Consider the following 27,030-nt stretch of genomic DNA (forward strand, 5'->3'; position numbering starts at 1 on the left):
CTCTTATCTCTGGCAGAGAAAGAATCCTCTGAGCTGTGATGGCTGCAGTTTATTTTCCACAAAGGCTCCAGCATTAGCTGGGGTACAGTCAAATGCACATTGTTTGCTTTGTCCCAACCAGCCTTGGGTAAGACAAGTTCTTTGTGTCAGAACTCAGTTGTTAAGTACACATAGTTTGCTTTTCTGGGTTTTTTTGTTGTTTTTTTTTTTTTTTTTTTTTTTTTCCCTACTAGTAGTACATAATTATGTCTCTAAGAGATCTTATTCTAGTTAAAGCTGCAGGAGACAGAATATGATGCTCTTCCAAAGGTCTGTAAGATCAAAAACAACTCAAAAGTTAGGAAATGCCAAAATGGAAGTTGCTCAAGCAAGTGGTCTGGAAAGGCTCACATTTCCCACCAAGCCCTGGCTCTAAATGATTCTGGTAGTGTGTCCTAACCCAACTGCATCCCTGAGCCCCTTGTTCTCACTGCTCCTGTGAGATCTGTTCTAGTAACTCACTTCTCACCTGGTTAAATGCCACCCTTTCTTTACCGCCTGGAATATGTCAAAGTCCATTTGTACCCTTTTGTCCTTGTGACAACACTGCCCTTTAATTTAAATCGTGTTTGTTTCCTTCCTTGTTTCCTTGGTAGTTACTTCCTTGATGTATTAGTACCTCCTTGCAGCTGTGCAGAACGAGTCTAGGATACCATCCTGAGGCAAAATGAGGCAGGTCATGCCCTGGGGTCTCACCACTCCCTTCCAGAGTGGCCTCAGCCCTGCAGTTGCTGGCTGGAGATGCTGTCCTGCAGCAGTACAACAGGGCTGCCCATTGTCGTGCTGCTGTCAAGGAAAGCTTCCTGGCCTCTGGCTCTGACTGACAACCTCCCACTAAGACATCCACTTACTGTTAATCCAATTCTCCATTTTCTGGCTTTCCTACCCACAGTGTCTCGTTCTGCAGCATCCCAGTGGCTAGTGATGGTGGAGACCCCATCACTAGCGGTGTTCAATGTGTGACTGGATGGAGTCAAGTTCATCTAGGCTCCCATCTGTGTGAGAGGTTTGACCACATGATCTTTCAAGGTTCCTTCCAATCTGGGCTGTTTTAGAATTCTGTGATTCTACCATTAAAAACAGCAGCCATTGTGATCCAGTTTGCATATGAAAAGTGACTTTCCTGCAGTGATGAAACTCCTGGTAGTGTAATTAGTGTCAGTAGTGTTGAGATCTCTGGGCAGTCCAGTACCTGGGGAAAGCAGAAAACAGGATGGCTGAAGCAGGAGGCCACACACAGTCAGTGGTCTTGTCTGGAGCAGGTCCCCACCACAAAGCTCAGCCATCAGTAGCCCTTGTTCCTCACAGACCAACCCCACCACTTTTCCTTCTACCTCTGTTAGTTCTCTGCAGTTCAAAAGTCCTAGTCCCTCCCATGCCCACATGTTTGTCTTCACTCAGCCCTTCTGTTACTGCTGTGCCCAGAGGTCCCCACCCCCCTCTCCAGCCTCATCCAAGCAGTCCAGTGCTTCCCATGCTCTGTTCCCAGCAGCAGCCTATCTGCTCACACTCTCAGCTCTCAGCCCCCTTCTTTCCCCTTCTGCTCCTTGTTGTGGTCTGCTCCTCTGTCCCCACTCCAGGAAGCTTTGTTGGGCAGCTTGTCTTCACAGGGGACTTCTGTCTCCAGGGCAGTCATCCCAGCAGGAGAGCTGTGGAGAGGCAGAGGTGTCTGCTCTTAGGCCACACATAGCCTGGCATGTGCTCAGTGTGGATGGAAGCCCAGATGTATTTAGCTGCTGACATTAACAACTACTGCTGAGCAAATGTGAATTTCAAAGGGATTTTTCAAAGCAGACTCCTGAAGCAGTACTTTTTTTCTGTCAGCCTCTCCTGATGCCATGCTAACTTTCAGCATCTTTCTCTGAAGCATGGGAATGGCAGAACTGTTCATATGTGTGAAAACAACAAAACTGGACAAAATAGTTTCTTTTTCCCTACTCTTACTGCCACTTGCAGCAGAATCATTTGGCTAAAAGTTTCTTAATATTAGGTTGTCAGCCTCAAACTGATAACTGTTTCAGAAAACTTCCTCCCAAATAGATGTGGACATGGGGATCTGAACCCAAGATCTCGTAATGCAGTGTTTCTGAATCCTTAATAATAGCAGGTGAAGTCTCTCTGACCTATGGCTCTGTAAAATAATCCACAGAACTACCTGCTCTTTTCACCTGCCCAGAAGAAGCTCACAAAGGGTTGCTGGGTGTAGTAATCTGTTTGCAGCATGCCGGGAGGATGGAGCAGCCTGCAGGTGTCCAGCAAAGCTCCATTCAGCAATTTCCCACTGGGCAGAGCCAGAAGGTTGGTTGGAAACAGCAGTGGCCACTGTGGGTTCAGTTATGAATCATGGAAGGGACCTTTCTGTATTTGGTGACTCAGTGCTATGGTGACCAAAATTCCACAAACGCTTCACAGAGAATAAGGCCACATGTTTTCTGCTCCTCCTTAGGCAGCGATGCTGCCTGGGAATAACCTGTAACTTGTAACTTTGCAAATTTAGTAGTAAAAAAGGTTAGGAGAAAAATGAGAGGAAAAAGCAGAAAGATATTTCATGAAAGGAAAGCCTGTACATAGATAAGCTGCCGTGGAAGAGACAATATCGAGTGTAAGCAGAAATACTGAAGAGAGTTGACAAGGCAGAGAATGCATCTGCCTAGGGCAGGATTCTTTTACTTGGTCATCACTGCTGCAGGCATTTCAGAGGGACATATGAGTAGAAGAGACAAATCTTGCAATGCAACATCTAGCAGTTTTGATAGCCTAAAACAACAAGTTCCAAAACAGACTATTCAACTAATTTTATTTGAAATATTTCCCTTTAACACACAACTCCTTGCACAGTGCCTTCTGATTCAGACACACAGAATATATAAGCCCCACTGATGTGTCAGACATGCTTTGTCTTCCAGCTGCATTAAACACATGAGGATCGTTTTGGAAGGAAACAAGCACATGGACTTCATTCAAACCATCATACCAAGCAGTGTAATGATGATGCCACGTGGTTTATAAACATTAAATTAAAATGTATCAATAGCAATCCAGAGATTTTAAAATCATACTTATTGTGCCCAGTCTCAGAGAGCAGAACCATTATGGACACAAAAAAAGGATGATGTGGTGGTGAATTCCTTTGAGTTGATCCTTTTCCTACGTGTCTCTGCTGGAATATCTTCTGCTGGGGGGAAACACTACTTCAGATGCCGTATATGACCCACTTCATCTAGTGGACTCTTTCTTGGTAGTTCCCAGTGAACAACAGAGTCCTTGCTATACTCTTCAGAGTCCTCTTGTTCAGCCTGAAGTACTGCTAACCTTTTGTGCAGAACCCAAACAGCAAGTGGAGTCACCCTGCCTCTTAACATGCAACGAGTCACTCATTGTAAGCTTTACCTGGTGATGGTTGAAAGCCCCTTCCAAACAGTGTGTGCTTCCAAAAGGTGTATTTAATCACCATGGCTGCACTGCTGCAGTGGGAAGGCTGCTTCCCAAACCATGCTCTCCATAGCTTCATCCCTCCAGGTGTTCATTTAGACAGCATTTTGTACAATAGCTACTCCTCCATTCTTTCCAAGTTCTTCATATCCCATTTGCTTCTGAGTCACCTTTAATTAATGCCACTCTTTAAATGCTTCCAACTGTTCTGGCTAAAGTGCTGACACAGCAAAAAGCAGCACCAAACTGAAAGGCTGAATTACTTGTTTTCACAGAAAGAATTTATCACAGTGAAAGGTGAGGCAAAACATTTTCACCAGGCTGCCACTGGTGAAACCAGTGAAACCACCAGGCTGTCACTGGCTGCCACTTTATTTCTTTTCTATGTTAGCAAATCTGTGAGCATGAAATTTCCCATTCCTAAGAGCACCAGAAGAGCACGTCACTCAGCACTAATCATGGCTCAGGTTCTCTGTGCAACTCCTCTTGTCCTTAACAAGGGATGCTACCAGGACTCCCAGTCTTGCTGAAACTTTTTCTACTGCCTTCCAGTGGTGGGGTGATGAAGAACAGACAGGAACACAAAACCTAGGGGTGGGCAGAAAGTTGCAGGAGGGAGAAGAGTTCTTTGCTTAATTCAAAATTATGCAGCACAACTGTGCAGCAAAATCATGACCGTGAAGTCTGGTGGAAGCATTGCTCCCCATGCTCAACAGGGCTGAAGCAACATCAGGAATGTAAGAAATCACTGTTACATCACCAGGCAATGTAGAGCATCCCAGGTCTGGAGCACTGCATGCAGTCCCCTTCCAAAGGGCACGTGATTGGAAATGTTACAAAGTCAAAATGATCACGGTTGGAAGACACTCCAAAATATGCAGGACTCTGCAGGCTGGATAGGCCAGCAATAAATGGGAGGCAAAAAGATTATTTTGCCTGCTGTTTCACCCAGTACCATGGATGCCAAATGCTGCAGTCAAAAATGTGGCCTATAATAAACAAAAAGATTATTTGAAGTATCACAGCTTGTGGGGCTCATGGCTGCATAACATTATGGAGGTAAAAACTACACAGGGGTTCCAATGGCAGTCAGACCTATCCATGAAGCAGAGTGAAATGTGAAATGCAGAGATGCAGATCCAAGCTCCAGCTGAGGAAGTCTGAGACTCAGAATGAAGGGTGCTTCGAAGGGGAAGAATGCTGCTCACTGCTTCCCAAGGGGCAGGGGCTCTCAGAGGTGTGCAGTGCAGTGTGTGAGCCTCTGGCCCAGGCCAGGATAGCCAATTGCAGCTTCTCAGGCAGTGGCTGTGGACAGAGGGACGGGACTCGTCATGTGTTTCTCAGCATTTTCTGAGAAAGGGTTGTGTTTTGCTTTGGTTTGATCCCCAGTGCAGAGGTGTCTCTGTGCTTCTGTAGTGCTTTCCTGTGGCTCCTGTGGAGTTCATGAGAATAAATACAAACCTTGCTATTGTGTCAGCCAGTAGTCAGGCTTAATGACCATTTACTGGCCCACACACTGTTGAGCAAAGAGACTCCCTCTTAATGAAGGTCCTACTAAATAACAGCGTACAAATAATGCATAATTACTCAAAATGATGCTGGGTCCTTTAAGATCAAGGAAAATGGTCTCAAATTATACTTGGATTTCTTCTTCATCAAATGACATCAACTGGTACTCCAAGGACAAAGTTCTTTCAGCCAGAGAAGCTGTTTATAAGTAAAAAAGGATGTGTTTTTAATTAAAAATAGAATACTTTGGAGTCACAATAAAATAAGATTCAAAAGAATTATTTTATTATATGTATCTGTAATAGCATACATGTTAATAACTAGCAGTACTTGTAATCTGCTTTTTTTTTTTTTTTTTTTTTTTTTTTTTTTTTTTTTTTTTTTTTGTGGCTAATAAGTTGCTATTCCAACTCTGCAGGTGAAAATACAGAGACCAGGAAGGAGGATGTGGCCTCTCCAAAGTCACACAATAGCTCAATTGTCAAATATGAAACAACAAAGTGAAAATATACAAACACAGAAGCCTGTTCACAAATGGGAATAAAATATGAAAAGAATGAGCAAACCTTTCTGTTCCTAAAAGAGCTAAAAGAGGAGGGTCACCTGCAGTGGTTAGAAAAAAAAAAAATCAAACATTTTCAACCCACCTGCAAAGTCCCTGACTGTCTACATAATTTATACCAGCTTCCCTCGAGGGAGGGGCTGATGCAGCAATCTTTCCTGACTGCTGCAGGAGATGGAAATGGGGCCATTTGCCACAGATAAAGTGGTTTTATTCAATAAACCGATAAGGCTTGGATTCCCGCGGATGGCAGAGTTGAGGTAGCTGCACATAAGCTGTTTAACCGTTTCTAAACCAGCTGAGACATGGTTTCCCCACTTCACGTCTATCCTGTGCCAAGTGAGCTCGGTTTTTCCCTTCTTTCTGTTTCTATCTCCCATGGCAGCTATCACACTAAATTGTCTGTTATCAGGATTCTCAGGGAAGAATCAAAACTCTTCTCTCTTCAGGGAAGGAAATAAAAGGGCAGCTGCTTCTTGCAGCCCTTTCCTCAGCTCCTCTCCTGTTCCACTATTTACTTTATTTCTTTACCTTGCAAACAGCTCCAGTGCCTTGGAGCCTGGGCTAAGCCCAGCCCTTTTGTGCCCTGCAGTCATCGCTGCATCTTTAAGGGAAAACTGATTCCCAGGAATGCTGTGCATGCACATACCTATCAGGGCGCTGCACCCACACCTGCCCACCGGGTAACCCAGGCCCGCTGGCCCTGGAGCCGCATTCCAGCCGGCAGAGCTATTACTCGCTAATTGTTACCTGTCAAACAGGTAAACGAAGCTTTTGGGCCAAGTCCAAACAAGTGTATATTCCCACGAAATCCTAAACCAGCAAACCTTTGACCTTTCTGCAGCCCCACTGATGATTTTTTACTGGGGCTGATTTAAAAGTATGATGGTATCTTTGAGGGACAGAAAAAAGTGGCAAGTTGTGGTGTTATTTATTGTGATGAGGCTTTCTTGTACGTGTTAATACCTGCAGGAGAGCAGAGGATTACCAACACAGGAGAGCAGAGAGGCAGCCCAGCAAACGCGACAGAGCTCACGTCCCCGAATCCCCTGAGTGGGGTGGCTTTCCAGGGCTGATCCAAAAGCAGCTTGTGGATGGTGAGGAACTAATATGCAAAACCTCCTGAGGGTGAAAAAGTTAGTGTGCAGAGTAACTCAGAGCCATCTGGGAGGCCTGGAACTGGCATTTCCTCTTCGTTTCACCCTGTTCAGACTTGTTCCATGGAGCATAACAGGATCAGCTCCTGTGGAGCAGGGGGGTCTCTGCACACAGCCAGAGGCAGCAGCCTGTTCCTGTCACCCACTGAGGCTGGAAAGACGGCTGGCTTTGTCCCGCTTAGAGCTTTCTGAGCAGGCTGGTGGGAGAAAGCAGCTCAGTCCAAACTGCTCCATCATAAAGTTTGGTCCTCCTGGCTAATTGCATAGAAAAGACATTCCCTCACAGCATAAATGGAAAAGCAGGCTGTTTCACTAAATAGCTGTAAGATTTCATATGCTTTAACATCAAAATGCAATTTAAAAAAATGGGTTTCATTGAAAAACTACAGCTATAAGTCACAACATTCAAAATAGCAGAGCTATCCCTACTCTACCATGGCCCTCCTCCTTACAATCTCTCTGGCTTGGACGATGAGTACCTTGGGGAGAGGACCTACACATTCTCACAGTGGGTGATATGATCTGGGACACTTCTGAATCAGTAACATGACTCAGTCTCATCAGAGCTTCACCCCCGGTGTTGTGTCAGAGGCAATAGCTTAGGAAAGAGGGGAGAGTAAACAGTATAAACCACATTGTTATTGGTAATAACAGAAATATGATCTGTGCAGTAAGAGGGTAAGCTTTCTCTGCAAAGGTTGCAGATAGCCTCCATGGTAAACTTGATTTTGACCTGTCTCTCACCTCAGCTTTGCTCCAGTTAAACCAGACATATGTAGATCTCTCAGATGTCATCTTAGACACTGAATTTTATTTTGGAATGGATAATTTTTAACATTTTTATACGTGAATTTATTGTTTTTAATTTTGGAATAGCTGAGTTTTATTTTGGAAATTACCACGAGAAAGCAGTTGTTAAAGAGAGCTTTTGCAAGGCAAACTGGCTTCTATACCTTCTTTGAAGAAGCATTTCAATTTTTTATTTTATGTAATCACAGAATGGTTTTGGCTGGGTGAAAGACTATCTAGTTTGGGGCACTTTCCACTAAATCAGGTTGGCTCACAGCCCCATCCAGTCTGGCCTTGAACACTTCCACAAAAGGGCATCCACAGCTTCTCTGGGCAACCTGTTCCAGTGCCTCACCACCTCACAGGGGAGAATTTCTTCCTAATACCTAATCAAAATCAGTTTTCAGTTTAAAGTCTTTCCTCTTTGTCCTATCACTAAATGCCCTTTCAGAAGTCCCTCCCCAGTTCTCTTGTAGATTTAGGTACTGGAAGGCCACTCTAAAAGGTCTCCCCAGAGCCTGCTCTTCTCCAGGCTGAACAACCCCAAATCTCTCAACCTGTCTTCACAGAAGAGGTGTTCCAGCCCTCTGAATACCCTAATGGCATTTCTGCAACAAAAGCTGCAGAATGAGGTCTGGTGCTTTTCTTTGGAGCAGGGTAGCACTTTGTGCTGATCTTGATGAGTTTTTAGCTGACAAGCAATCAGATATGCTTGCAGAAGTTCAGCTGAGTCCAGTACCTTCTCTAAAGGATGAGGAAATGACTCACAAACCAGAAGAAATCCTGGTATCTATATCTGAGCTAACAGGTTTCATGGAACTGAGCACAGTTTTGGTCTCCTGCAGACCTATAGGGGCATGCACAGAAATTGGAAACTCCTCTGCAGTTCCTTCTCTGTAGCTCCTTCACGATATTCTCCTGTCTCTCTCACACACATAGCCTGTCAGAACCCCACAAAACTGCCCAGCAATAGAGGAACTGCTCAGACACAGCATCTGGAGATCGAGGTGTGGATGAGTCCCTCTCCCAGAGGCTCTTGTGCACTCTTGGAGAAGGCTGCACTGCTTGTGGTCAGCTGAACCCACCTGCAGTATCTGATGGGCACACAACCATTGTCAAGCCTTGCCTTTACATGGATGCTGTGAAGAAGTAGCTGGTCTGGCCCTACTTCTCCTCACCCAGTAGCAAGAGATATTCCAAGCCTGGCAGGGAGCAGGAGGGAAGGAGAATGGGCTGTTTAAATAGGGCCAGAAGAAAAAGGGAAATGTTTTCTCTTGTGGTTCCCAAAAGAAAGCAGCATCTTGGCAGAGGGAACCTGCCTGCCAGGCCAGTCTGTCCTCTTAAGATTCCTCTCAAAAGCTATTCAAGCAAACAGTGGTCCCTTCACAAGCTCTATTCATCTGAATATATTGAATTTGGGATTCTTCTCCCTTTTCACCTTACAGGGAGATTATTCAGATGCCTTATCTGCTCCCAGCTCTGTGCCAGGTTCCAGCATGGAATATCTTTCAGCTTGCAGCACTGTCACCAGATTCCCATGCTGCATCAATCACTGCACTGGCCAGCTTCCATGGGTATCATCTTAATGGCACTGTCCACGAGCATCTGAAACCATCAATAATGGTACCCATAGGTATTTTGCTTAAGATAAAAAGGGAAAATACCTTAAAAGATGACTAATAAAAGGATGTCTGTTCAAAAGCCATCATGTGGAAACTGACAGCTGCATTACTAATACCCACCTAGAACCAGCTGGAAGTAATTTCACCAGAAAATGCTGATTTTTCCTGTATCTTTCATTCCTGGTTTGACAAACATTTACTGAACGAAGAGCAAGGTTTCAGGAATTTGTTGCTTCACATAGGCTATTAAGATTCCTGGAGCACCTGGGCTCTCCAGGCTGCCCTGCAAGCTGGTGTTATCTGTGACAGAGCTGACTGTCCATGTCTAGAGCTGTCATGCCTGTTCTTTCTGCAGAATTTTTGAGAATGGGCCAGAATAACTTGGTTTTCTTTTTCAGACTCATAGAAGCACTTCTGTGTCTGAAAGCCTGTTACCTTTTCACAAGTATGTATTAGCTCTGCCAGCAAACCTTACCTCTCCTCATAGCATCAATTTTACAACACGGCAATGTGCACTTTGTAATTAGCTCTTACTGGTGATTCAGCTTTATTTTAACAGCTGTTGAAGAGGGTTGATTGACTTGAGGGATAAGGAACTGGACTAGATGTTCTCATGCACTGATCACCAGAAAAGCTGACTACAACCAACAGCTCACATGGTCCCAGGCCACTGCTGGTGGCCACAGGCTTATGACATTATCCCATTTGTGACTTCAGCTTGAGCAAAACAGTGTTATTCACAAAGCTGGTGACACAGAAAGTTTTCTAGCTTCTGTGGTGTTCAGAAGTGACCCATCCTGGTATTGGTACTTGATGCCTGTGTGAGGTTTGGTACCAGTTAGTTTAATCTAAAGGTTGTGCAATAATTTAAAGCCATCTTTACACATTTCAGATTTGGAAAAGCAAATGTAACAAAAAAAAGAGAAAAAGTGTAACTCTTTAGAGTTACAAAACAACCTTTCTTAATTTCAGAAATAAACAAGGGATTCTCACAAATGGATGAAAAACAGTTGAGAAAAAGAGATGCCTGCCTAATCAAAGCAAGCCCTGGTTAGTTCAGTGGTGTCAGTGATGCATCAGCGATACCACTTCCTACAATTTTCTAAAGGCCACCCTCACAGAGTCATATGACAGAAGTGTATTCTTTAAATCTCTGATTCTCATACTTCATTTGTACTTCAGGGAAAATCTTTAGAGGGAAATACCGAGACACTGGCAGACAGATGAAACCTCTATTTTTAAAATGTCATGATTCTAAAGCACGATGCAAAGAAGGGGGTGCCACCATCTGTATGCATTCACTTCAGACTTTAAAGCAAGGTTTGAAGCTGAGGGCCTCCAGAGTGTGTTGTCATCTGCTGCAAACACAGCATAAAAGAAGCAGAAAGTAAGATAACAGGAATTGTGCATTTGTTAAAAAGAAAAAAAGAGCTCAGTTCTCAGCTGCCTGTATCTTTGCTGTGGCTCAGGACACAGCAAGCCACCGAGACAGCAGCATCTCTGGCGCTGCTTCTGTGCATGTGCCCAGACTCTGCTGCAGCACTGACACTACGTGTATTTTCCCATCTCCACAACTGTCTGCTGTCCACAGCACTTGCTTCAGCGCCAGTATCAGGGCAAGAATTGCCTGCCAGGGCCAAGCTGTCTGTTCTCAATGTGAGCTAGCTGGGAGGAGTGCCCTCCAGCTCCCAGCCACTAATTAGCCACTAATCTCAGGCACTAGGATTCCCACACACCATGCAGGCTTCCTTTGGTGACTTTTCAATTAGCATCACAACACCCCAAGCTTTGAAGGCTTTGTGTATATTTATCTTTTCTTCCAATTGTCAGGGCCAGCATACATAAATTAAACCAATTTAAGAGCATCTGTGTGTCTATTATTTGGCAGCTATTAGCCTAAACTGACATAGTCCTCTGCCAACTGACAGTTAGACACACTTATATTACCTGGGTGTGAGGTGTATTTTTTCACAGAAAATGTGACACATCACATAAGTACTGCTTTAAAACTGGAATTCACTTCTACATGTACAGGAGAAATGTCTGCCCTTATTGCACTGATGTGTCACCTCTAGATGCAGATGATGCAGCTCTGCTGAACGAAGGAGGACAAAACCAGCACATCAGTCCCAGACTGAACAGGGACTACACACAGTGAATGCTGGGGAAGTTTAGAAGAGGAGCAGTCATATGGCATGGGAAGAATCCTCTTCTAAAAACAGAGACCAGGGTGAGGAGCCTTACTAAGCAAGTAGCAGCACTCACCTGCAAACAGACTGAATTCAACCATATAGGGCCTCATCAGTAGCTCACAAAATTAGAAGGATTCTCAGTGGACTCCATCTACTACAGGATCAGGCCTTCTAAAAAAAGCAGTATAGTGCTTCAAAGGAGAAAATTATACTTGAGGCTTAGAAAGACCCAAAGCTAGAGGAAGCTGCAGAATTCTTGGGAAAGTGACTGGTCAGCAAAGTGCAGGTTAAGCAATTTCCTGGCCACAAAGACAATGACTACACATACATGTAACAAAAAATTCCAATTCCCTCACACTGCTATCAAGGATTTGTGTTGGCTGATACAGGAAGCATGCAGACAGGTTGCTACTGGCTACTGCTTCATTGCAGTGGAAATTTCAACTCCTGTACTGTCATACCACTCCCATCCATCTCCCAGTCCACCCAGCTCCACTGTCATTGTTACCAGACTCCAGTCACTGGAGCCAAGAACTGCTGCTGGTGCAATTCTCTGCATTAATAGGGAATCTCTGAGCAGAGGCATTTCAAAGCACCTTCCTCAGGCTCTAAAGGTTCTCCCCATTATATTGTGATTGGTTGTTTAAACTGAGGTAATTGGCATGTGTATAATTGGCCTTGTTGACAATGGAGATTTTCAGATATCCTTAGTCTCCCTTCCCCCTCCCTACCCTGATGGAAGCCAAAGGGAGAAGCACAGATCAAGGGGAAATCCCTGCTCCCCATCCCCCACGTTGCCGTGTTTTGAGTGCCATAGCATCAAATTTAACTTCAGGCATCTACTGTCTAAACCTTACAAAGTTGGAGCACTAACCAGCAATGGAGTCACTTCCAAAGCAAAGAATGGACATGCAGCACAAAGGACAACTTAAATGAGTAGCATTCTTCATGATACTATCTATTAAAACACCTTCTATATGTACATCCTTCAAAACACCTTCTGTATGTACATCCTTCAACGAAAAGATGGTAATTTCACTTGTGACTAATGGAATACCTTATTGACCAGATAACTGCAGCCATCCACACGCTTCTATGAATTCAGAAGCTTCACTGGTACTGTATGATGCTGATCCTATCTTGCAGTTGCAGAAATTCACCACCACTCCAGCCACTGGAGGAGCTGAAACAAGAAATGGGTGCTCCCAGAGATGCTGGTGGTGGCTCATCTGCTGCTAATGCCAAGAAACATCATGTGGTCCAGCCATGTGTGAGACTCTAGGAGAAGAGGGCTGTGCAAATGCTGTAATTAATTCCCTATGCTTACACTTGGAAGGCTTTAGTTCACCCTGAACAGAAGAGACTGCTTTGCATGCACTTTCACAATCACTTTAACTCAAAGCTAAAATTGGGTTGCTGCCAAAAGAGGTGGGTCTCTTTCCTTTTGTTGGGTCCAGCATTCCCACAGTTTGGCAGTGGAATTTTAAGAGGTCAAACCAACCTATGTACCTGCCTGAAAACTAACCCGATTAAAAAAAACAAACCAAATGAAAAGAGGCTTCAGGCAGATGAAAGAGCAAGGCTCCTGCTGGGACACCAGAGGGCAGAAATGCATGACCTGGGTAAGAGAGAGAAAAAGCCCCTTTGGGCAGCCACACTCTCTTCTACCAGACTCAGCCAACCAGTGGTGATCCTAACACATTGATTTCTTGGGGATCTCAAACAGATGTGCTTTACTCAACCCCACTCTAAGGAGGAGGGTAGAAGCATGCAGTTATTCCCCCTTGCCCTACAAATAAGATCCCAGGATAACCAAAGTTACAGGACCTTCTGACATATTTTTGTGTCTTGCTTTTTTCCTCAAGTTGCTGCCTGCTCATCACTGTGACCTCAGGGATAAATATCACAGGAATCACTGCTGTAGGATTATTTTGCTGCATGTAGTGGTACCAAGCTCAGAGTCCACCACCTGCACATCATACATACATTACACTGAGAAAGATTTCATCAAGAGCTATAAAACTCTGGTGAGAGAGGACTCCACTCTGCCCAAGGTGAGATGTGTACTGGAAGCCAGATATGATACTGCATCATCAGCTGTCCTGTGTAGATACTGGTGTCAGTTTAGAGTTACCAGTGCAACATTCAAAATTCAACCTGTGCTGCACCAATAGGTTGAACCAATTAGCCCTGATAAAATGAGATTTTAAACGAGGTTTAAAATATCACATTTCATATGTAGTTTGTCAGTTTTGTGAGTGGAACTCACCTGGAATTTTTCTCCCTCTGTAAGCTCTACTTTCAACTTGGCTAGTGATTGAAACAAAAAAAACAAAAAAACGCCAAAAAAACAAAAAAAAAAACCAAAAACAAAAAAAAAAAAAAAAACCAAAAAAAAACCAAAAAAGGCAAGGCTAAATTGAGAAAGGCACCTCACACTCTCTCAGGCTCTGCCTGGGAGCTCACAGGAGGACTGATGGATGCTGCCAGGCAGCAGGTTTAATGAGAAGTTAGGCATGATGATGTTTCAGGGGCTAAGAATCCACAAAGCACTCAACACTCTGGCACATGTTTCAAAACAGGTTTCATGTTTGTCAAAACGTATTCCCTGTCTGTGCAGTTTAAAAATAAATGCATTCTAAACTGAGGAACTGACTGGTTTCACTGGGACTGCAGGAGTACTTTCCAGGAGTCAGGCTGAGGCATTCAGCAAACTCCCCAGCTGTATTTGGCATCAGCCTGAGATTTGGGCAAGGGGTAATAAATCCCTGGCTTTGCACATGCTCCCCACACAACCTTTGGCAAGTCTGTTGCTCAAAAACCTCAGGTATAAAATGGAGAGGTGCTGCTACCTCCCCGTGTCTGCCTTGCACACCTTCCCTGAAAGCATCAAAGCTCAAGAACTGCCTCTGGCAGATGGTGCCTGGGCTGAAAGAGTTTAAACAACTTTTCCCTGATACCAAATGTCTCTGTCTTGGGGCTGGGAGACTGTGGTGTCGGTTTGGGCTCCCTCTCACAAAGGTTTCCTGAACCTTTGAAAGTGTCCTCCTGCACCTAGTTCAGTCTGGAATGATGCAGATTTTACTTGCCTTTCTCCCCAGGCACATTAACCATGGTATTGATTATGCAGACTTATGCACACTTCCAGTGGTGTTAAAGCAGGGTCTGCCTTTCCCTTTAAAGTCCTAGTACTGAGAGTAAAGTTTATGGTGAAATAAAGAGCAACATGCACAACTTGCCCCACCCTTCCCTGCAGGGCTATTGGTCATGTGTGGGAGCTAGAGAAAAAAACAGAGAAGAAATGTAAATGTAAATGCTTTTCCCCTCACACCCAGACACTTGATATAAACAAACAGCCATCTCCAGGTACTGTTTTCAAGTCAAATAGAGACAAGCAAATACTCAACATCTCTGTCCTGGAGTCAGGTAAAACTTCCTCGCTGCAGAGTGCTTTCACCTTGATTCTTTCTATAAGCTAGCATTTCCTCTTACTTGGGAAAAAGGAATAGAAATAAAAATGTAAGGGAAAGGCATAGATATTGTAAATTTGTTTATTCTAAAAGATTTGGTTTCTCTACTGAAACAAAGGAGGGAAAATTTGCAGTGCAATTCCTATTTACACACAGTGTCTTGGGTCATGACACGTGAAGAAGTTTCTCCATCAAAAAAACACAGATGTTTTGTCTGGTCATTTCTTAAACTAGGAAAGGTAGGGTAAAAGCAGCATGTAACATTCCAAGAAGTTGGAATTACTCAATCTGCATTAAAAGACAATGAAATAATGAATTAGGTGGTGTAATAGTGCACACAGGTAACAGAGTTACTGCAAACAAAAAATGAGGTGTAAAGGAACTTGGAACCAACCCATCAAAGTGAGCCACTGAGAGCCTGATTTCTGGGTCTGGCTATCCCACAACACATGGACAGAACGAGACAGAATAATTATTACCTCTCCCTGGGTGTCAGGGAAGCCCTTCCAGCAGCAGAGGAAGAGTAAAATCTACTTTTGCAGCACTCTGAGTAGAGATAAAGCAGGCTTGTAGGTGCATGCAGGGCATGTGCATTGTGTAAACGCGGTATCACTGAGATGGCAAACCTGATAGGACAGGCTGACGAAGCAGCTGCAGGGGATCTCAAACTGGGGTCTTCCCCAAGCCATGGACTAAATGATCTTGAAACTCCTGAGCACTGAAGAACCAAACCTAGGCAGTAAGAAAGGCCAAAGCTTATGGCAACAAGCTGTGATCCTGTGTTGCCCAAAAATGCTTGATAGAGTAATATTATACACTGCCTTTATGTTTATGAATGAAACAGGTTGGAGGCTTTCTTCAGAAATACTCCTGTATCTAAAAAGAGAATACCAAAATGTTGTAGAAAGTGACACTGCTACACCTGTCTGTAAAGGTATTAAAGGCAGAGCTGACAAAGCTTAAACAGAAACACAGAGACACAGGGTCTGGTGACCTTTCCACAGAACAAGGCGCTGCAGAGGTGCCCTGGCTCCAACACTGGTTCCTTTTGTGCCACCAGACAATCCTCTTTATCCTCTGCCCTTCAAATAAAGTAACATTTGCTTGCTTGTGAGGGCATCCACAAGGAAAAATGGGCAATAGCCTAGTGGCTGTCCACCCCACCTCTTATTCAGCAAATTCTGAAAGCAGCTTTTTCTACTTGCTGTGATTTTTTAAATACCTTTCTCTTTGATTATAGTATTGACCTATTTTAAGGGAAAACTACACTGATTTTAAGCAAACAGGTTGGTGAGTCCATGGCTCTGTTTCCCAACTCCTACTGCTAGTATTTCTGTGGATACTATGGGCTGCATTTACTCTAGTTCTTGAGTGTGGGAAAAGTAAACAAGCAATTGTTTATATGCCATCCTTCACCTTCTGCATTCTGGAACACTTATACCTATTTTAAGACAGACTGCTGGAGCAAAAAGACACATTCATCATGGCTTTTAGAAAGCTTATTGTTGCAGGGCAATATTTTAGACCTGTGGAGCCTCTCTATTTTTTAAAACTCTCAACATACTTATAACCAATGCAAATACATTTGAAGCTCTTGCTTTTGCCCCACGTTGATCACATCCCTATTTCAGGTTCCTTTAAAATGGTGCTCTGTTGGTCATAATGGTTCAAGGAGTGACTGATGTGAGCTGGGAGCAGCATCCCTGGTGGCAAACACAGACCTGGCCATTCCCACTCTGCACTCAGAGCTTTCAGTCTGGGCCTCCACAGAGCTTGGAGAACACCAGCCCATCTCCCCCAGACACCCACTGCAGTACCAAGAACAACCATGGGCTGATTTTGTACAACTGAGGGAATTCTGCCTTGTCAAGAGGAAAAGGAGGCGAGGAGAGGGGAGGGGGAAAAAAAAGACAAAAAAGGTATAAAATAAGGAGAAAAAGAGAAAGATAAGATAGATGAAAAAAAGAGAAAAAGAAGGAAGGGATAAAGGAAAAAGAGAAAAAGAGGAAAAAAAGAAAGAAAAAGAAAAAGGAGAAAATTAAAATTTTGTTAAAAAGAAGAAAAAAGTAAACATTTTTATTAAAAGTTGGCTTTAAAGTATTACTGGCAGTTAAAAATGATCTAGTAATTAAACAAACAAATATATATATATATATATACAGGTATTAGGACAATCTTCTTACATTCCCTGGGAACTGTTTACAACTGAAACAAACCAACAGCACTTTACCTTTATCTCAAACCAGTTCGAATTAGGATGACTCAAAATGTGTCTATGAATTCACAATTTTGTTCTATGATGTTGCAAAGACCTTGCCAATTAACACAAGAAGCTGGACAAAGCTTTAGGAAGATGCACTCTCAACATTTTTCTCACTGGTCAGGTTATTTACCCTCTCTAGAACTACCCCATAAAGACAGGACACAATTTTAATGTCAGCATAATTAATATATTTCCAAAGTGTTGGCTCCCACGTCACATGAAATTGTCTTTCAGAGATGTCTTCTTACTCTTTTTTTCACACTACAGTTTTACACTAACTGCAAAATTACCATCATTAGGGCACCTAACTATATTTTCCCAATGTTTAAAAATGGTTGAATGAATCACTAAAAACTCTACTAGGCAGACCAAAGCATCTGCAGAAAAGCCATCATTCTTATTAAATTCTATTGAATTGGTTCCAAAACAATGAGTAATCTTTATGAAATAGATTGGTACTTTAATGTCTGCTAATCAAGTTTGCACCTAATATTCCAATTGATTGTCAGGCTTTGTCACCTTCTCACCTGTATCACTGACTGTCTCAGTGTCAGTCCTGAAAGGACTGACATAATGTGAGGTATTTTCATCACTAAAAATTACTTCTGTTTTAAGCTGAAACAACATTGTGTGTGCCACACTGCCTCAGTGCAGAGTTGCAGATATGTAGGATAGTCATGTTATAACTCTGTCATGTTTCAGAACCGCGAAGTCTACATTCAGAATGAGCAGGACAAAAATTAATAAATCTTCTTTTTTTTCCCCCCTTATATATTTACATATTACTTTGATGAATCTGAAAGAAATGCAAATCAGCATTTCATATAGAAAGTGCCACACTCAGCTTCACACCTGATTCTGTGGCCAGGAAATGCTTGATATTCCATGATCCTCCCCATGGCTGAGCTGCTGCTGTCATACATGATGGGGAGGTGCGTAAGAGCTTGTGGTTGTTAAAAGGCTCCCAGCAGCCCTGTTTGGGGAGCACAAACTGCAGTTTCCAGGCAGCATTACAGAAATCCACGAGTACTTGCCATTAATCACAAAATCTCCTATTCCAATAGGAATTTTATAGTCAATTGTGAAGCATTAAAAGTCAACTGTTACCAGCATCATGGTTACTTAGAGTCACTTTCTTGAAGCTAACAGTGCACAGCAATTCATGCTTAGAGCAGAAGAATGACCTGTTTTGGGGTACAGGAAGGTTGCTCTGCAATCTTTTAAGCTTATTTTGATGTACACGATGGCTTCATTGAAGTCAGTTGAGGATCAAGGTCTGCACAAATTCCAATACAGTTTCATACAGAAGACTACAAAGGAAGGGCTGTAGGGAAGACTAACAGTAAATGTTGCATATATCACAAAACTAGTAAGTAGGTGGTTGTCTTTGAACTTACTGTGAGAGAATACATTTTATATCAACAGCCATCAGTGACAGAAAGACACAAATAAAAATACGTGGTAATCACTGCCTACTGAAAACAGTTGTTTTCAAACATCTGCTCTCTCACTGAACTGCTTTACAACACTGTTTTGACATAAATATCTCTCCAACATCTTTTATCTCATAGACTTCTTTTAATAGTTTTCTGAAGTGTATTTTAAGTACTTGGTGCAATTAGTAAGCCTAGTTAAGCCTTATTTGTACACTTGATTTCCTTTACCCAGTGCTGGCAAGTCCAAACGACATTCACTGCTATGGAGTGAATAGCATAAACATGAGGTAAAGCTTTAGACAGTTGAATTCTACACTGAACCCTTATGATGCCACAAAAAACTATCAGCTACTGTGCAAACAAAGAAGCAAGCACAGTATGAAAAAGAGTAGCCTACCATCTTAAATATTTCCTGTACACTCCAAAGACAAGTCCTAGACTTTCAATAATGTATGGCATGACTATTCTATTTTTGCTCTACACAGCCTTGATTCTACAGGTAGAGAGACTGGTCTGCCCAGAAATAACATTATCTGATGTTTCAATGACTAACAGATTAGTTTATAATAATCTTGTAGATCATGAAGAATGAGCATCAGGCTGGATTAAGTAGGACTTGTTTGACCTGTTCAGCTAGAGGTGGACTCTGACAATTTAATTCCAGCTTGCCGTGTGAAGCAAAAGGCTCATCCAGAAAACTGTGAGCCCTATGCCTATTTTCCTACTTAAAATAATTTTCAGGGTATATTTTTCTATATAAGCAACTCCTAACTAAATAACAGTTGTCATCTCCAACTACCTCAAATCAAGAGCTCATTACTGCGTTTTCCACTTTTATTCCTAACTTTGACCTTGGAACTACTCCTAAGACAGTGAGCAGTAATTCAGGCTCCTGACTACCTCATTCTAAGAGGATCTCTCCTGAGAGCAGGCTGCTAAAGGCAGTTTTGTATTTGACCCAGTACTAGAACAACAAACTCCATTTCAGTTTGAGTTACAGTTTGGGTTTGGTCCAGGACTACAGATGGCATCAAATGCAGTTTTCTTTCTTGTAAAATCACATATCAGCAGCCTTTCTACCTTGGGGAAGGTGGCATTTTCAAATGTGCTCATCACTGATTTTCCTCTCCTTCTTCCTATGCATTTCATATTGGAAAAAAAAGGGGGAGGGGTGGGGAGAGGATGAACACAACAACATCCAAATGTTTCTTAAAACTGAAAAATTAAAAAAGAGAAAGAGGATACCTGAACTAGCGTTAATCCTATTGATGGTGCTCAAACAGGTAACCTTTTCAGGTCTCAAAGTTTCTTTCAGCATAACAACTATTTGGGAAAGAAACCTTATCATTTCTGCAGTTAACAGGGAGAGCTTCAGTAACTTAAATTGTTATAGCATTCTATCACTATTTCTTGAAAACAATATATAGTAATGTATTTGAGAAGTCCAACTTATTTTAAGATTATATAGAATTCTGTATTCAAAATGACTGCATCATTTGCTATGAATAAATTACTCTGTTTCTCTTGTGCTATACACAACAATTCATACAAGCATCACCATGAACAATTCATGACTGGATTCACAGATTGTATAATGTTCCTTTCCTGTGAACGGGTAAATGAACAAAGAGATTGGTTAACTAGTATCTTGTGTTCAATCAAAGAGTCATTGATCTAGGGAAAGTATTTTTCTATTTCTGTTTAGTTAGAGTGACAAATCTTAATGAGACTATGTTTAAGCTGACTTAAAACTGATTTATACTGAATTTTTAAAATTTGATTAGTTACTATGTACACAGATAAGGAATGAGACCCAGTAATAGATATTTGTGCCTGACTGTGATCCCATAATACCACGGACTTATCAGAGTCAAGTTTGATTTCAACTGCAGCAGTGGGCAAATGAAGATGAGGCCCCAGACCATAACATGCTTTATACGTATGTATATATGTATGTGTGTCTGTGTGTATACATATATATTTGGTTATACAAATATGTATTTCCATTAATATCCCTCCTACTACATTCCGCTGTCAAGGGAAATTCCCCTCTTCAGAAGCTGGACTCGATGATCATTGAGGATCCCTTCCAACTCAGGGTATTTTATGATTTTATGAAATCAAATGTAGGAAATGGAAATTTCCCTTCACCTAAAACATTACAAATTTGATGGGTTTGAAATAATTTAGGTAATTGTCTTGCAAAGATGGCTAAGTAACATAATGGTCTACCCCACAAATTGGTACATTATTCACACATTCAGCACAATTTGTACAGCAGAGGTTGTCAGCAGTCAGGCTGGATGCCTAGTACAGAAAGCTGTTTCCAGGAGGGCAGGTGGTAGCAGGAAGGATTTATGCAGTCCTGGCCTGTCTGATGGAGGAACAGAGACTGAGAATGCGTGACAGTAGACGAGAGCCCCATTGCTACCATTCCACTACCTTTCTCAAACTGAGCCAAGGAGGTCCCCTCCCCACCTTCTCCACCAGGCTCAAAGCTGCTGCCCCCACAGCCCGATCTGGTTGTCCCTTGTAAACCCACTTTGGTCCTCTGGCAAAGTACACAGTAGGTTGTACTGGGCTGTAGGGTGACTGATGGATCTGCAGTCGTCTCCATTCACTTCATCCCTGCATGACAGAGCCTGGATAAATGTTCCATTCCAGCTTTTCCATTCTCTTCCAGCTTTCGCCTGCTGACAAAACAGACCCCTCAACACCCGTCATCAACATCCCCAATTCAGGTATCAGCTCTCAGATCTACACAGTGGGTGTCATCACCTGACACCACCTCATCCTGCTGCCGTGAGATGCCTTCTGCAAAAAGACATTCACCAACGTCAAACTCAGCCGGTCCCAACCGTAGTAAGATCAAAAGAAAAAAAAAAAAAAAAAAAAGTAAAAAAAAAAAAAATAAAAAAAAAAAAGTAAAAAAAATCCCCAAACCCTGGAAAAAACCGATCTTCCAAACTGTCCTGCGAAGGGCGACACCTCTCTGGGCATTATTCGACGGCAGCCACAGGCCAGCGAAGCCGGGGATTTCGGGCGCGGGGCAGCCCGACAGGTGAGGCCGGCGGGCCGCCTCAGCCTCCCGGGGCACCCATGGCCCTGCGCCGCTCCTCGCCTCCTCAGCGCGGCCGGCCGGGCGCCTCCGTTCGCGGCGGGGGCAGGGAGGCGTCGTTGGACGGTGGACTTGCCCGCCGCCCGAGCGCCGGCTTCCCTTATTCTTTTTCTTTTTTCCCCTTTTCTTTTCCTTCCTTTCCCGCCGGCGGCGGCCCCGCGGTGCCTCCCGGCGCGGGCGCGCGGTGCGTTCGTTACCTGGCGCTCGGCGGCGGCTCCTTCCTCACCTGTGCGCGCCTCGGCCAATGGCAGCGCACCTGGCGGCCGCGCCGCCCAATCAGCGCGCGGCTCGTCCCTCTCCCCGCTCCTTTAGTGAAAGAATCCAGCGCCGCTCGGGAAAGTTACCTGTGCGCGCCCGGCCCGGCCGCTCTCCCGTGCCGAGCCCCGCCGGCGCCCCAGCCCCGCCGCTCCCCACATGCCAGGGGGAGGGGGCTCTACCTGTCCTGCCTCGGCGGCTGGCTGTGGAACCGGGAGAGGGGGGGAAGGAAAGCAGAATTACCAGTAGCTCTGGTTCTGCCGTCCCGGGCGTTCACACGCACACCTTCACCTGCACAGACCTGAAAGTCCAGTTCCGCCAGGCAGACGGAGGCACCGGGAAAAGGGGAGAGAGTTCATTGGATCAAACATGTCACAAGAGACGGACAAGTAAGTGATCGCAGGCACGCCGCTGCGCCCGCTGCGCGGGGCGGCCCGCCGGGCTGGCCGTGCTCCCCTTCGCCGGTGGCGGACGCGGACCCGCCGGGACGGCGCTTCTCCCTCTTCTCCCTCCTACAGCGACGCCGGAGCGGGCGCACAGACTCTCCGGAGAGCCCGCGGACGAGGCTGCGGCTCGCGGCCCCGCACGTCGCTCTCCGCCTGGCCGTGGGGCTGCGCGGTTTTTTGTTTAACTCCCCTTTTAGTTTAGGGGTTTTGTTTTTGGGTGTTTTTTTTTGTTTGTTTGTTTATTTGTTTGTGTTGTTTTGGTTTTTCCCCCCCTCACCTCGAGGGTCGCTTTTCGTGAGAGAGAGCTCCTCGCCCTGGAAGAGCGGAGCGGCCTCCGCCCGCCGAAGGCCTCGGACGTAAAGAGCTTCTTGGCTTTTGTGTTGGCGCAACAAAGGGCTTTTATCCCCAAAGGGCCGGGGACGGCCATCTTCCTCCCCTGGGCTGGGGCCGGCGGGGCAGGGGGCCCGGGCGGCGGGAGGAAGGCCCTGCCTCGGCCCAGGTGCTCCCCGGCCGTTCCATGCGGCGCCTTCTGCCTCGCCGTCCTGACCTTGTTTTCCCGGCGGGACGCCCGGGCGGGCCCGCGGCTGCCCGGAGACCGGCGGGGTTAAAAAGTAACTTTCCCAGTAGCGGGGCCGAAGGAGAAGGATGAAGAAGAGAGGGAAGCCTCCCGCTCCTGCCGGCCCCGGGCCCGCCGCAGCCCCTCTCCCGCCCGGCCTGGCGGTAGCGAGGCCGGGACAGAGGGGCGGTGCAGGGGTACTCCCGTTGTCTCCCGGAGCCCCCAACCGAGATTCTGGGTCCCCCCCGAGACCCGCAGGACCGCGGTGGGCTCGGTGTCCCCGGGACCGGGAGCACCGCCAGGAGCCGTCGGTGGGCGCGGAGGCCGCGGCGTGCGCCGCTCCTGCCGCCCCGGCTCCGGCAGCGCCCGGTGCCCAGCGGCCCAGGCCGGGGGTGGGTTCCTGAGCCCCGGTACATAACTGGCACGGGCCGTGCCGCGCTCCCGCCATGGCGGCGGGTGGCTCGGCCTGGCGCCCAGAGCCGCCGTGAGGCAGCCAGGCGGGAAGGCCATTTTCCCTGCTCGGGTGATTAGTGTTTCTGCAGGAGGCGGCTGGCGAGAGTTACGGGGTAAGGAAGATGGAGGGCGGGAGGTGGCTGTTTTGTTTTACTGCTGCCCTGGTGCAGGCAGGAGTGCCCCAAACACGGGTGTGAGCTCGGCTACCTTTGGTGTTGCTCAGGTGCTAGCCCTGGTTGGGCTGCCCAGAGCCTTTGTGCCAAAGGAGGTGGAGAGGAGGAGCCTGATGTTGGAGGGAGGCTTGGTGACAACCTGCCTGTCAAAGAGTGAAAGAAGGAGATTACCCGACAAAAGAAAACAGCAGGGTTGGGTCCCCGACAGGGAACAGACAGGATAGGACGGTTTAGAGGGAGAAGAGTAAACAAAAATATTAGGCCTGGCCTTTTCAAACATCAGCTGACAGTGGGATTGTACGAAGGTAGCTACTGACGTGAAATTGAACCGATTTGGGTAGGAGTTGAGAGTGGCATTTAGGAGTTCATTTGAGTTGGGATGGGAACTAATGCCTTAGGTGGCCGGATTAGAGCAGTAAATGATTGAAGTGCAAGGAAGGGAATAACGACAGAGCCCTGAGGGGTGCGGGTGAGTGAAGGAGCAGCTTAAAGAGCAGTCCTTCAGTTGAGAGGGGAACCGAATTAGCTGTGGAAGAGCTGATAAGCAGTGATAGAGGGCATCCCAAAGCAATGGGCAGTTCCAGAACGGCGTGAAGGTGAAAGGGGCCTGTAAGTTACTTCCTGGCTAAGTCTAGTTGCCAGTAGTTCCAGCAGCCAGAAACTAGGCTGCGGCAGATCAAGAGCAGTTAATGGGAGTGGGAGGGGAATATGGAAAGGTGGGGGGGGTGGGGGGTGGTCAGAAGAGCAACTTAGCACCATAGTCGGCTTTGGATCAGAAAAACAATGGAGAGGAAACCTAACTCATGTAAGAAACTAGGGCAAAAGTGGTTTCCCGCTGGGTCTGGGATGCTACTGAGATACTGGACTATCCTTTCCAACAGCAACAGTATGGCAAACGTGTAAACTACTGAGACTGGAGATTAATGCCCTTCATCCCCTGCTCTGTGTAGTGCTGCTGCTGTTACCACTGTGAGGAACTTAAGAGCAGTGCAGAACACACCTCATGTAACAGCACTTGCTCCATTGCAGGTATGCCTGTGATCTGTTTCTGGTTAAGGTTTTTGGAGAATTTATAGGTGATAGGTAAGGGTTTGAAAAGGAAATGAAGAGTAAAGAAATCCCCTGTGCTCTCTATAGACAAGTGTAACATGAGAAGACAAATACATTTGTTTCCAGAAGAGATGACCAGATGGAATGAGATAATAGACTGGTGTGAGGAGTTTGCATGGGAAGGTTTTTGGTGTTTTTTTTGTTTTTTTGTTTTTTTTTTTTTTTTTAGGTTCTAATTATATCCAATTAGAACCTAATCCAGAGAGTACATTATTCTCCTCCACATGGCCTTTCTTTTACTTAAAACCAGATCTTCCCTACAGGCAAGACTGGAGAGTGGAGCTCATTATTTTGAAGTCAGTTAATTTGTCAGAGTCATTGGACATGTTTTTGTGGGGCTTGTGCTACTAAAGTGCTGGTGTGGAGGACTAAGCAGGGGTGGGGATATAAAGTGTGGAAAAATACGTTCTGTGGGACTTGCACCTTGCTGGAGAGGTGGTAGAGCCTTCTGTACCACTACACAGAGCTGCCTGCAGTGTCTGTCTTTGGAGGGAGCAGTGGGGACAGGTTCTGTAGTGCTTTAGGGAGGAAGGTGGACAGTTAGGTGAAAATGCTAAAGTACCAGGTGTTTGATTCTAACGCTAATTGAGGAGCTTCGAAGGGGAGATTATCCTTGAGATAGGTGTACTATCTCCCTGTCTTTCCCTTTAGTCTTTCTAGCTCAACTGGGTCTTTTCTGCTTGTTTCCACAAACTCTGGGGTCAGGAGAGATAAGGCATGATTGCACATGCATTTTTCAGAGGTAATACCGACTGAAGCAGGCTATGGCCACTTGTTTCTACCTCTGTTCCAACCTCTCAGCTGTGTCAGTAGAGCTGTTGTGCAGCTGGAGAACTGGCTCAGAGTTGGTGTTATTTTTGACATCCATTTTTCATTGGTCTAGGTTCATATGCAGCAGGGGTGAAAGCAAATGACAGGTGTTAAGAAAATAACTGTTCAAACTATTTCTGAAAGGAAATGCATGTCCCTCCCACTCTGAGTGTTTTCTGGGTCTGTGCTGCTTCCATTATTATCCAGTTTCCAGATCCTTTGAGGGGAACCGGGGCATTGATGAAGGCTGAGGAACACGGGGTGGGAAGGATGGAGCATCCCTTTTGCAAGGTGAAAAGATTATTCTAGGGTGCACTTCTGCATTTATAGGCTAAAGTTGTTCTTTAGTAGCATACAAAAAAAGTGATCAACACAAAACTCCAGAGTCACTGCTCTAGTGCATTAGTGGAGCAAATCAGTGAGTTTCCTACTTGTGAGACTTAACTGGGTTTTAGAAATTGACAGCACTTCTGTGAATGAGGAGCAGCAATTGTACAACCATTTGGGATCTGTCTTGTAAATGCCACAGTTGTGTCCCTGCTGCTCCTGGAGTTGTGTGAAGGCCCAGGTGTGCTGGGATAGTGGTTGCAGGAAGGGCAGGCTGGTGGCAGGCCCCAGCACACTGCTGCCCGGGCTCTCTGCGGGCTGCCCGGGCTCTCTGCTGGCTGCGCAGCTGCCTGCCTGCCCCCGGCCAGCCTCCCAACAGCCCAGGCTGTGCAGAGCTGCTCAGGACACCCGGTAGCTGGGGCTGGGGCATGCTCAGGCTGCCCACGCAAAGGAGGGTTTGGGGCAGCCTGGGTCTGCAGCAGAGCGTGTGCTTTAAGTAAATAACTGAGTGGAGAGCAAACCCGTAGGTGGGAATGGGTTCAGACCTGTTCCCATGTGTCAGTGGAGGCATGTTCGCATCCAGCTTGCTGCTTGGTAGTGTATGTGGCAGAAGTTGAAATTGGGCTCTTCACAGCGTAATTTTGATTTACTGTTTTCTCCTCAGTGTGTAAATTTACTGCCTTCATCGTATTTAACTTAAGCATCTAATGCTGTAACAGAAAGGGTGTTTGTCATTTACAATGTGATTCTGTGTTTTGTTCTTAATTTTTTCTTTGAGAGTCAAACACGTTTTCCATCAGCAGATATTAAGTAGCAATTAGGTGACAAATCGATTATTTTTTTTTCCCCACAGCCAATTGTCTGAATAGGGCATCCAGTGAGATATTAATTTTCCAAAGTGTTACTCATCTGGGAATGAATGGAAAAGCAGGAACTAGATGTGTTTAGTTCTTGTGCTTTTCGAATGCCAGACATACTGTCACAGATGTTCCCTAGAAAACCATTTCTGGGCAAGGAAGGTGAAAAATAGCACTTGCAACCATAAGCTTAGCTAAGAGGAGTAAGAGTATCAAATGGTTAGGACTTGCTGTTTACACTACTGTCTCTCTGGCACTGGAGTCTGAGACCAGACTGAAGATCAAAGCCGAAGAGGAGGGAGGGGATTTTCCCAGGTCGCTTTAAGTTGATTGTAATGGTCACATAACGTGTTCCCTGTGGAAGGGTCATCAGGGACATCATTGTCCCTGTTTTGGCTGGGACATCTGAAGGGGAAATGATATTACACCAGTTGACATTTGTTGCCGAACATTT

At 45.2% G+C, this 27,030-nt stretch overlaps 1 protein-coding gene across 1 annotated transcript in view; it reads left to right on the top strand.

The window, feature by feature from the left end:
• Positions 1-27,030, top strand: part of GRHL2 (grainyhead like transcription factor 2) — a 152,883-nt gene that overhangs the window by 70,078 nt on the left and 55,775 nt on the right. Inside the window, exons 3-4 of the mRNA XM_041470564.1 lie at positions 21,155-21,212; positions 22,144-22,233. Coding sequence (XP_041326498.1) covers positions 21,155-21,212; positions 22,144-22,233 — 148 coding nt within the window. The remainder of the gene's footprint in view (positions 1-21,154; positions 21,213-22,143; positions 22,234-27,030) is intronic.

This window comes from Pyrgilauda ruficollis, unplaced genomic scaffold, assembly GCF_017590135.1.
Source record: "Pyrgilauda ruficollis isolate IOZ18807 unplaced genomic scaffold, ASM1759013v1 scaffold25, whole genome shotgun sequence".
Classification (NCBI taxonomy): Eukaryota; Metazoa; Chordata; class Aves; order Passeriformes; family Passeridae; genus Pyrgilauda; species Pyrgilauda ruficollis.